Source organism: Nansenia antarctica, assembly GCF_963989245.1.
Source record: "Nansenia antarctica genome assembly, chromosome: 16".
Lineage (NCBI taxonomy): Eukaryota > Metazoa > Chordata > Actinopteri > Argentiniformes > Microstomatidae > Nansenia > Nansenia antarctica.
Window position 1 is genome coordinate 17764944 of NC_137686.1, and position 12500 is coordinate 17777443.

Below are 12500 nucleotides of genomic sequence, written 5' to 3' on the forward strand. Positions count from 1 at the left end.
CTCCCCTCCTCTCCTCTCCTCTCCTCTCCTCTCCTCTCCTCTCCTCTCCTCTCCCCTCCCCTCCCCTCCCCTCCCCTCCTCTCCCAGAGTGTGCACGGTGGCCGTCATCTGGACGGTCTCGGTGGCGATGGCGTTGCCCAAAGTCACCTACATCCACTTCGACGGCGGCTGCACGTGGGCGGTGGGGCGGGGCCAGTGGCTGGGCTTCCTGGTGCCGGCCTTCCTGGTCTACTACGTGGCGCCCCTGCTGTGCATCGCCCTCAACTGCGGCCTCATCGTCACCCACCTGCAGCGCTGCAGGGGCACGCTGGCCGCGGACCGGCGCAACAAGAAGGCCACGGCGCTCCTCATCGGCTCCACGCTGGTCTTCGCCATCAGCTGGCTGCCCTACTACGCCCTGGAGTTCGTCAACGTCATGTCCCCCCTCGGCGGCGGCGCGTTCTCCCTGTTCGGCGGGCCGTCCTCTCCACCCCCCGTCGTCACCTCCCCCTCCTCCTCCTCCTCCTCCCCCCCCTCCCTCTGGATGCCGATCTCGGACTCGGCCGACGCGGAGGTGTCCCTGCTGTGGGAGGTGGCGTCGCTGTCGGCCATCTTGCTGGTGTGCCTGGCGCCCTGCTGGAACCCGCCCCTCTACTTCCTGCTGTCCCGCCCGGCCATGCGGCAGCTGCGAGCCCTGCTGCCGTACCCCAAGCGCTGGGGGGGTCTGCCCAGACGCCTGCGCATCGCCCCGGCCCCGCCCCCCCCGCGCCTACCACCGCCGCCCATGCCTACCGACCTCTCTCTCTCTGTCACCCGACACACCCTGCCGCAGAGGCTAACGCAATGAGACACACATACACACACACACACACACACACTGACGTACACACGTGCACACACACACACACATCCAGAGTGTAATTGCATACAGAAAGTACATCGTTTTGTCGTTAAGTACATAACCTATTTGCTTTTGGAGGCAATATATTTTTGAGAACAGTGTGTATTGTAGGATGGGCTCATTGTAATGCATGGCATGGAATGAGGAATCATATCAAACGCGTGTGTGTGTGTGTGTGTGTGTATGTGTGTGTGCGCATGCGCGTGTGTGTGTGTGTGTGTGTGTGAGTGTGTTTGATACCATGCCTGTCCTCCATCAGCCTCCCCAGGTATGTGTGTGTGGCCAGTAGATGAGACAGAGAGTGTCATAAATGTGATGCTCTGCCATAAAAGCCCCAAGCTCACACATTTATGTTTCTAATCACACCGCCACCGAGTCACTTAGCAACTCCTGGCAGAATCTCCGTCAGCCTCACAGGGAGGGAGAGAGGGAGCTGATTAAGGAGCAAAGATCTGCACGTGTCTGGAATGACATCAAGGAGGTTTCGGAAGGCAACAAAACAACATGTTTTTTGGGTCAGTGACTCACGGAGTTAGAAACATTGCGAACATTGAGGAGCAACTGCTGAATGCTTATGAAACAGCCTTGGAGTAGTACTACACACTCCGAATATGCATCTGAATTATGACTAGAACCCTGACCATTGAGATAGATACTTTATGTAGATGGTTGCAAACCAGTATCAGTAATATAACTCTATCAATATACCTCTGTACTGTCTTAATCATATACAAAACTGTTATCTTTTAGTGTGCAGTCCTGTATGAACATAAGCTATACTATGTAAACGAATAGAATGAATGCGGAACGTACTGTATATAAACTCATAGCTGTATGCAGGCAGTCGTCATCATGTTCAGCTGATTAAGCAAAATGTGACTAGAATAGCAAACACCGAGAAGAGCTGAAATGTTGTTCATCAAATATTAAATGTGTATTTTTGGAGCGGCCACACGTGTCAATTTGGAGTCATGAGTGGTAGTACTAGACGGGATATATACCGTATATGTCATAACAGCTCTCCTTCAATCTATCCCAGTCACCAACCCTGTGGTAACGATAATAGAAATAACGGGTTGTAGGTTCAAGCACTGTTGCAACCCCTCCTGGGGCTTGAACCTACAACCCGTTATTTACATTTGAACCATTTAGCAGACGCTTTTATCCAAAGCAACTAACAATTATAGATTAGAGGGACAGTCTCCCTGGAGAGAGTGCCTTACTCAAGGCCACAATAGTGGTGGTGTTCCCAAGTGGCGATTTGAACTCATGACCTTCTGATTACCAGTCCAACTCACTATCCACGAGGCCAGGCCACCACTACCCCTGTTATTCCAGTCCTTTTCCACTGCTGGAGGCCTACGCTACATAATAGATAGACCTGATAGATAGGCCTGACCTTTACAACTACAGCACATATAAACCTACTTCCCAGCGGAGCTTTTAAAGAACAAGGACAATAACAGCGTGTGTGTGTGTGTGTGTGTGTGTGTGCGTGTGTGCGTGTGTGTGCGTGTGTGTGTGTGTGCGTGTGTGTGCGTGTGCGTGTGTGTGCGTGTGTGTGCGTGTGTGTGTGCATGTGTGCGTGTGTGTGTGCGTGTGCGTGTATGTGTGTGTGCGTGTGTGTGTGTGTGTGTGTCTAGTGTAATAGGACCTCTCTGTGTGTTAGTTTCCCCTCCTGTCTCTTCTGTCTCAAAGGGGGTTTATTACATCAATGCCAGCAGATTACTGTAGGAAATATAGCCCTGTAACCCCATTACTGAGCCTTAGTGCACGTGCACACACACACACACACACACACACACACACACTCACACACACACACACACACACACACACACACTCACACACACACACACACACACACACACACACACACACACAAGCCTGGGTGTGGAATAAGCTTTATTCACCAGCCGTGTCACCTTGGTGAAAGAGCCTCCTTGATGTATTAAGTGCTAATGGAAAATGACTTGTTTATGTACTTGTAATTGTTTTAATTTAAAAACAATTAGCACCTGATCCGGTTCATATTTCAGCGTACAGGGCATGACATGTATTTTAATAAGGGTATTACAAACTGACTGTCGGATGTAACTGGAGTTTGGTGAGCCTATTCATAATGAGTTGACAAAACGGCGTTTTAAATTCATTGGAAGGTTCTAATCTCTGGGGGCCCTGGGCGGATTAGATAATAATGGGTTTGTTTTGCGTCATGTTGAGCGGAGGCCGTATTGAGGTTCAGTTCGGGACTGAGAATGTTGTTTCCGGAACAATATAACGACGCATTGACATGGAACGCTCTCATTCAAATGACCGATCAATGTCTCACAAAGGTATACATACAGTCGTTCAGGGCCGCTTGTCAACAAACAAAATGCACTGTAAAAACGATCCTAAAAATAGAACGCACAGATGGAATGAACATCCAATACAGAATGTGTAATGGAATAATTCCGAGCTAGTCATTTCAGTGTGACCCCTCTACTTTGACCTATTCCAGCCTGAACAATTTCCCCAGGCTGGGGATGACCAGAGAACAGCCTGTATGAATATGCAGCAGGCAGCGTTTAGTCAGAGCTGGGGGTTGTGATGAGTGTGGATATCCCTGCCGTCAGCCTGAGCTGTGATTCTGACACACGGCGAGAGCTCTGATGTCCTGAAGAGACTTAATTAAGTCTGCAGATTAGAAGGCTCTTCTCACCACATGTCCGTTGGGGCACTGCTCATGTTGCGGACAATCTCCCATTCACACTGACTCTATAAATCCACGACATGGCATGCATGGTACCGTCTGGTTTGGCTCTGGGTCTGGGTCTGACATGAACCTGGGGCTCAGTTAGACATCTGTGTATATAATCAGCCTACAAGGAGAGACCGTATGAGACACGCAGGAGGACAGACCTCAACACCTAGGTGTAAGGTGATATGAGAGCACAGCAGTGGAAGCGGATGGGTGGAGGTGGAAAGTGGAAACTCAGGTGGAAAATGGAGGTGGAAAATCAGGACAGGCTCATGGTAATGTATGGAATGGAACCATCAACCTCCACCAGCCTCCACTGGAGCACAGATACAAGCACATGGAGAACATGGCTAACTAAGAACTATGAAACAGGGATAACATTGTTGTTGGCACACACTACTGGTAGCTGCTATGATAACGGATACACGGAAATATTCCCTTCACGTTTACATGGTCAGTAGGGCAACACTATACATTCAGAGGTTTGAGGTAAATAGGCAATTATCCTCCACACGTTCTGTGTCGCCCTCTAGCGGCCAATGCCGCCTCTGCAGCGTCAAAACGCCTCTGATCCACTTACAGCAAAATGCTCCGACACAAATTCCACCAACGTCAGCGTTTGGGAGTTTGGTCAGAGTGGAGTTACGGCCAGGGGATGACATGTTTAATTTTCTCCTAAGGAGTCAATTGCGCAAACAATGACAGCCAAGGCTGTAGGCCCGACATCTATGATCTATCTTCTCCTTCACGGACGCGCCCCCTATTGCACACTTAGTACACACTCACTCACACACACACACACACACACACACACACACACACACACACACACACACACACACACACACACACACACACACACACACACACAGAGAGAGAGAGAGAGAGAGAGAGAGAGAGAGAGAGAGAGAGAGAGAGAGAGAGAGAGAGCACAGGTACAAAGACTGAGCACATTCTTGGGCGTTGGGACAAGGGGGGGGGGGGGAGGAGGCGTGCTTCTAACGGTTCAGTGCTTACTAGGAGAGCCGCTTATTCATAACAACATCAGAGGCAGGTGTAAGAGCCACTTATTCACATGAGCTGCGCCCCGACGCTTCAAACGAACAGAGAGGAGGAATTACGCGCCGGGAAAACGATTCCACAATGTTAACTGATGATATTTCGTGCGTTTCTTTTGTTCCCCGTACATAATTTCCCGTTGTGAATGTCTACGGGAGAAGGAGGGTCTGGCACAGCCGTTGTGAGCTCACGGGACTTGACATGGGAGGTGCTGGTGGTGGTCGCAGTTAACGACTTTTTTTCTATTTGGTAGAAAATAAATGAAGGCTTGAAACACGATGACGGACCAGGTAAGGGGGCAAGATATTCGATAGCGCTCACCTGTTTTATTATGTGTACCAGACAGACGCTCTCGTTGAGTTCAACGGGCTAATAAAGCACCGTTACAAAGCGGTGCGCTGTGGGGTGTAGTAGCTACACACCCTCTTTAATGATGGGCAAGAAAGAATCATTGACTTTATTCAGGCGCACAACTCTCCACCCGGTCTGTGTTCCCGTCAAAGAAGTAATTAACTCTTTGGGGGCTACTGAGGAATGTACATCAATGAGATTTATTTATTTTATAACAGGTGGTGCATCATTTACCATAGGAGAGATCATCTAACCCCAAGGTGCTAATACTATGCTATCGCATTGTTTCACTCTAGTTAGGCTACACTTAAATGTTGAATCGCTACCTTTCAAATGGACTTGAATAATAATCAGGATGGAGAACATAGTCCAGCGGCTGGAGCGTGGGCCTAACAGTTCGTGAGCTTAGAATGATAAGGTTCTATCTCCGTTTAGGGCAGTTCAGAGATATTGAGCTTCAAAGTTTTTACATTCCATTATGTTTTGTGAGATGGAACCTTTGTATTTTATGAATTACTAACTAAAAAAATTCAACATTTAAAAAAAATAACACCACACAGGCATTAATAAACACCTAATGGATCAGATTATGTAAAAAACTCAATTTTGACAAAAATGGAGATAGAACCTTATAATTCTAAGCTCACGAGTTGCACAGCACTGCCAATTACCGCAGGAAACATCGCAGAGGTGTTGCGGAGGTATGTTCAGCATCAGTAGCAACAATAAAAAAAGAAGAAGAAAAGAAAGAAAAAAAGAAGAAGCTGAAAAGAAAACTCGTCTTATTATTTATTGACCGGGGTTACTTTTTCTGCCCTGGTACTCACTCTGTCTGCCTGAGCTTCTCACCCTGCCAGTCACTGAGATTAAGCCGAAGACTCTTCTTACTCCACAATGTCACACAAGAACCCCTCTGTGTCCTCCGCTATCACTCCCCTGCGTCTCCCTGACAATAAAGACCATGATTAATTAATCAGAGCCTTTCAATTAGAGTAATTGGTGCTGCGGCTCTGTCCTACACTACTGTGCTGTAAGAGCCCGGATCACCCCTTGTGTGGGCGTGAGTGTGGAGCCTCAAGGCCAGCCACAGGCACACCTGCTCCTCCATAGCTGCAGGGCGGTGCGTTGAACCTAGATTAATTGCTGTATTAATATTGATGGGGGTCGTCTTACTGACCCGGGGCTCTGCGCGCACACAGACACACACACACACACACACACACACACACACACACACACACACATACACACACACACACACACAGACAACCACACACACACAGATGTGTGCACAAACCCACATAGATACTTGCACAAACACACACACAGACACGCAGACACACAGATGCACTGCACACACAGATGCACACACACACACACACACACACACACACACACACACACACACACACAGCCACAGCAAATGCATTTGTTCAGGGTAAATGGATGGCTACAGTATCTGTCACCCTAACCGAATGTCAGTCTGTGACTGATTCAGTCTCTGGCTGTGTGTGTGTGTGTGTGTGTGTGTGTGTGTGTGTGTGTGTGTGTGTGTGTTAGGGGGGTTGGAGAGGAGGGGGGTCATGGACTTCAACCTATTTTTCTTTTAATGCATTCTAGAACAATCCCATCGGTCACTGTACAACTACTCACCCATTTAGGTTGTGTACACTCCCTGCCTCCCTCTCTCTCTCTCCCTCTGGATCACCCCCCCTAGGTTGTGTATACTCCCTCCCTCTCTCTCTCTCTTCCTCCCTCTCTCCCTTTCTCTCTCTCTCTCTCTCCCCTTCCTCTTTCACACATACACACACAAACACACACACACACACACACACACACACACACACATATATAGTACATGAGGTGGGGCTTGTGCGCTGTGGAGCAGGTACAGTACTGGTACGTGTTAGCCTGTGCTGCTCCTCCCCAGTGTTAACAGGCTGTCGTCCCACTGCTCCACACTCTCATTTGGGTCGTGTCCAGTATTTAAAAGAAAATCAGGGGGGATGGTGGATTTTATCATATGAGGACAATTTTAGCATCCCCACAGCATCAGTGACTTCAGTGTCAGTGACTTGGTAAAAATGTCATTGCATGTGTGCGTGCCCCCTTGTCCACAGTATTTTACTCAATATGCACAAAACTAAATGTTGAAATAGCAGTAATACCACGTTCATTGATAAAATGACATAAGGGATGAAAAGTGGGGATGGCAGTTTTAGAAGGGGGATGATTTTGACTGTTTTTATTTCAGGGGGGGATGCCATCCCCCCTCATCCCCCCTCATCTCGAGTGCTGGTCGTGTCCAACGGGGGCGTGTGTACTCACCTCCTTCCCCTGTCTGTCTGTCTGTCTCCCCCCCTCCTCCTCCTCCCTTCAGTACAGCATGTTTCTCACCACCGCGCCCCCGCTGCGACGTGGAAGCACCCCCGTGCCAATCAAACACCAGCTGAGGCGGGAGGAGGCCGTGTCGGAGGACTGCGATTGGATACCGGGGATCGACGAGCCGGTGACGCTGCCAATCAGTGCCACCGTATCCCGGGACGAATCGCTGTGTCAGGTGACGCTGGGGGACCACGGCGGGGCGCTGAGGATGGTGCTGCTGGGACAGAACGGGGTCGGCAAGTCGTCTCTGGCTCTGTCCCTCGCTGGACAGTCTGACAGATCTCTGTCTGTCGACTCAGAGACAGCCTGTGGTAATTGTTTGTGTGTGTGTGTGTGGGGGGGGGGGGGAGGGGGGTGTTTGTCTGTGTGTGTGTGAATTTGGGTGTGTGGGTGTGTTTGTGTGTGTGGGTGTGTTTGTGTGTGTGGGTGTGTTTGTCTATGAGGGTGTGTTTGTCTGTGTGTATGTGTGAGTTTGTGTGTGCGGATGTGTTTGCCCATGCCCATGCATGCGTGTGTGTGTGTGTGTGTGTGTGTGTGTACTTGTTTGTGTGTGTATGTGTGTGCACGTGTGTGTGTTATTTCTGTCTGTGTGGGGCCTGGAGAACATCTACTTTACATTGATTCCCTACCCTCAAGAGAGCGCCGTCATATCATGTGAAACGTTACACATTTCAGAGTGCACTCCAGATCGAAGGAGGGCAGGGGCAAGCACCACTCTACTCTCCGCCCCTTTATCTGTGCGTCATTACAGATTGGCTGTAAAAGGTCAGGGTAATATAAACTGGACCAGTCAATCAATCAACCAATTAATTAATCTATCAATCAACAAATCAATCAATCAATCAATCAATCAACGTCCCTCCCCCACTCACAGCTCAGTAGGAGGGGCCTTCTTGTCATCATCTCACTCCTCACGGTCTTCATAACAGACATGGTTGCTGTCAGAGAGATTAAAGGGGGTTTGAGCTCCTTGTTGCTGATGAAATTCAACCTGAATGAACGGGCTTGTTGTAATGACTGGAATGGATTGTGGAACGGTATCAAATGTATGTGTCCCATGTGTTAGCATGTTGATGCAATTCCTTATTCCATTCCGTTCCATGCATTACAATGAGCCCAGCCTCCAATTTCTACCTCCACCAGCCTCTCCCCTGGTACAGTACTAGTTGGTCTGATTATCCCTCCTTGAGGCTTGATGAACCTATCATAATACTATTAATGAAGCTAACCAATAAATACAGTATAAGAAGAAGAAGAAGAAGAAGAAGAAGAACTTTATTTGTATAGTAGTGGTGTGTTATGATAGGTTTGAGGTTTGAGTATAACTCTAAAATAATGTAGCTGTCCACACTCAAAAAAAGAGGTTTAAGGTTTCCTTTTAGTAGTGTTAATTTCATCCAGGGATAGGTACAGTAGATAAACGTTTCGGCCTAAGCCTATGACTCATCAGTGTCGTCGAGGTTCCTGTGTGTGTGTGTGTGTGTGTGTGTGTGTGTGTGTATGCCTGTCTCTGTGTCTGTGTCTGTGTCTGTGTTTGTGACAAGCCTGTTGTTGTTTCCAGGGGAGGGTTACGAGCGCACAGTGATGGTGGACGATGAGGAGAGTTCCTTGGTCATTTACGACAACTGGAAACAGGTGAGCTAACTGTACAGTTCAAGTCTCAAGTTTCACGTTTATTGTTATGTCACATTACACAAGTGTAAGAGAGTAAAATTCTTAGGCTTTGGTTCTTGACATTGCAGCACAAGACAATAAGGGAATAGGCACAAGATAATACAAGAAGTGACAATAGTACAGGACATAAGGGACACAATGATTAACAGTCTTGCAATGTGTAGAGAATACGGCACTAGGCATAATTCAATAAAAACTGTCAATAGTACAAGACATGAGTGACAGTAGTAAAGTGACTGCGAGCTGAGGTAGACCCTAGGTAGACATGCATGGGCCTTGGCCTTGAGGCTCCGGAAAAGGTCTTTTGACGGCATCGGCTCAAACAGACAGTATCCTCTGTGTCCCCCACACACCAGGTGAGGCTGGCAGAGGTAGAAATCAGAGGATGGGCTCATTGTAAATGCATTGAACGGAATGAGGAAATCTCTGATTTCTATCTCCACCGGCCTCCACCGGCCTCCACTGGTCAACACTGCCATTCTACCTGTGTGTGTGTGTGTGTGTGTGTGTGTGTGTGTTACCTCCCCCCGCCCCACCATCTGTCTGCTGTTTGCCTGCAGACCTGCTTCTGTCTGAATTCTATTCCCTGTTCTCTGCATGACACTGATTGAATTCCTGTTTGTAACTGCGTGTCCCAGGAAATCAGGCATTTTAGAATGTCAAATGCCAGGAACAGATGATGGTGTGTGGGTGTGTTTGTCTGTGGGGGTGTGTTTGTGTGTGTGGGTGTGTTTGTGTGTGTGGATGTGTTTGTCTGTGTGTGTGTGTGTGTGTGTGTGTGTGTGTGTGTGTGTGTGTGTGTGTGATATGTATCTCTGTGTGTGTGTGTGTGTGTTATTTATGTATGTGTGCGTGTGTGTGTATTATTTATATGTGTGTGTGTGTGTGTGCACATGCGTGCCTGCGTATGTATGGTATGCACACCCCGAGGCGGCGGCGGCGGCGGCGGCGACGCAGCATTTCTGCGCTGGCCTGTGGTATTCCCTTCCTCCCACTTTCCGAACTTTGGGAGCCACATTCGTTTGTGTGTGTTCTGTGATTTGTCCCCGTTCGTCTTGGAGTGAAGCCACTGGTATTTCGCGCCTGAGCAGCAGCCACACTCTCTCTGCATCATCATTACCTATTTGGACCCGAACAACAACAGCCTCATTTTGGATGTTGTCATCTGTTCAAGCTTAAAGGATGAACAGGGTCCAGGATTGTAGTCAGTGAGTTAGAATGAGGCCAGGGAGGACAGCAGCTGGCCAGAGCCCCGCTCTGTGTGCCCCCCCCGAGAGGCTCAGGCGATGCTGGATGAAATCAAAAGGCATCAAGTATGAGTTTAGTGTCTTAATAATGGCATTGAATTCAATCCATTTCCACTCCAGATGTCCAGAGCTCTCCCTGGGCTCAGTGTGGCTGAATTATTGAATGCTCCGGGGAATATCTTTAAAGGGCCTCTTTGATGGTGTCAACTTTTCACTTACGATTTAATTTTATCTGGACTGTCCATTTGATCTAAACTGCCTGTTTTTGTAGTCCCCACGCCCCCCTCTCCCTCTCTCTCTCCCTCTCTCTGCTCTTCCTTCTCTTTCTCCTGGGTTGACCTCATTCTAGCCTGTAGTTAGTATATCTGAAAATCCATCTTCCTCTGTCCTTGCTCTCTCATCCCTCTCCTCCCTCTCCCCTCCCTCTCCCCTCCCTCTCTCCTCCTTCTCTCCTCCCTCTCTCATCTCTCTCTGGTGTTAAGTGAGCTCCCATGCGTCCCCAGAATTGACCCTTTTCTCTCGGGTTGTCTCCTCTCGTCCATTTGGGTTGTTCTCTGTGTGTGAACACGAGCTCTGGTGTTCAGCCACAGCGACATAAGCAGGCCAGCGGGGTTTGGAGTGGCTCCAGGCCAGCAGCAGCGGGGGGAACGGAGACTGGACCCGCTCCCGCTCCCCCGACACACTCACACACACACACACACACACACACACACACACACACACAAGCGAGCGCACACACTCACACACACACACACACACACACACACACACAAGCGAGCGCACACACACACACACACACACAAACACACACACACACACACACACACAAGCAAGCGTGTGCACACACACACACACACACACACAGACACAGACACACACACATACAAGAGAGCAAGCGCACGCGCGCACACACACACACACACACACACACACAAGCAAGCGTGCGCACACACACACACACACACACACACACACACACAGACACAGACACACCCACTCATACAAGCGAGCAAGTGCACACACACACACACACACACTCTCAAACCCTCCACTCCCTATTGCTGATGCCATGACAAGCTGCCTATCACTTGGAATGACCCCTTGTCCGCCCGACAGTATGTTCTCAGTCCCCCAGCCCCCAACACCCAGCCCCCCAACACCCCGCCCCCCAACACCCCAACACCCAGCCCCCAACACCCAGCCCCCAACACCCAGCCCCCAACACCCCAACACTCAGCCCCCCAACACCCCAACACCCAACACCCCAACACCCAGCCCCCAACACCCCAACACCCAACACCCCAACACCCCAACACCCAGCCCCCAACACCCAGCCCCCCAACACCCCAACGCCCAGCCCCCAACACCCCAACACTCAGCCCTCAACACCCCAACACCCAACACCCCAACGCCCAACACCCCAACACCCAGCCCAACATGACCACTGCAAGGGCAATGAACAACACCAAATCCAAGCACCATGGGTCAGATCTTTCAGAACAGTCTCCCAGGTGACAGTCACCCAGATGGCAGCCTCCGGGCCCAGTCCTTTGGGTGTCTTGTCCCGTGTCTCTGCCTCATCATCACCCCACGGATGAACCAGCAGCCATCGGCAGGATGGAACATGATGGAATCACATGGCTGGTTTTCTAAAGTGGCTCTCCAGGGTCTCCTGCTGATCCACACCTGCAACTCAACATGCCGACTACAACCACATGGAGGAGTCACCCACTGCTGGAGGCGGCCCCCACAGCACAGCACACACACACCCGAGTACACACACACACACACATACACACACACACATACACACACACACACACACGTACGTACGCACATGCGTGCACACACACACACACTTACACATGCATCCATACACACACACATACATGCACACACACACACACGTGCACGCCTGCAAGCACACACACACAGCGCTCCGAGCGTCTCTTCAGCCGTGCCCTGGGACCTGGAGTGCTCTTGACGTCAAGAATGGTTTAAATAAGTCATCCACTTTCCAAAAATAGCTAGCGCTTGCTTGTCCGTGACCCGTCTGTCCTCTGTACGTAACGCTCGCCTGCCATTGGCCACTCTGGGTGACATCACCAATGACCAGCCAATCCCTCTGGGTTTTTCGGGGTCGAGGGGAGGGGCCAGAGGT

General features: G+C 49.8%; 2 protein-coding genes across 2 annotated transcripts in view; both read left to right on the plus strand.

Annotated features, from left to right (window-relative positions):
• The window catches only part of LOC308172042 (somatostatin receptor type 5), a gene marked incomplete at both ends in the record, with an annotated part of 2277 nt that extends 1451 nt beyond the window's left edge, over positions 1–826 (plus strand). The window contains one exon of the mRNA XM_080546953.1: positions 88–826. Coding sequence (XP_080403079.1) covers positions 88–826 — 739 coding nt within the window. The remainder of the gene's footprint in view (positions 1–87) is intronic.
• Positions 827–7419: 6593 nt separating this feature from the next.
• rem2 (RAS (RAD and GEM)-like GTP binding 2) overlaps positions 7420–12500 on the plus strand; it is a gene marked incomplete at both ends in the record, with an annotated part of 12493 nt that continues 7412 nt past the window's right edge. The window contains 2 exons of the mRNA XM_080546431.1: positions 7420–7729; positions 8980–9053. Of these exons, the coding sequence (XP_080402557.1) occupies positions 7420–7729; positions 8980–9053 (384 nt within the window). The remainder of the gene's footprint in view (positions 7730–8979; positions 9054–12500) is intronic.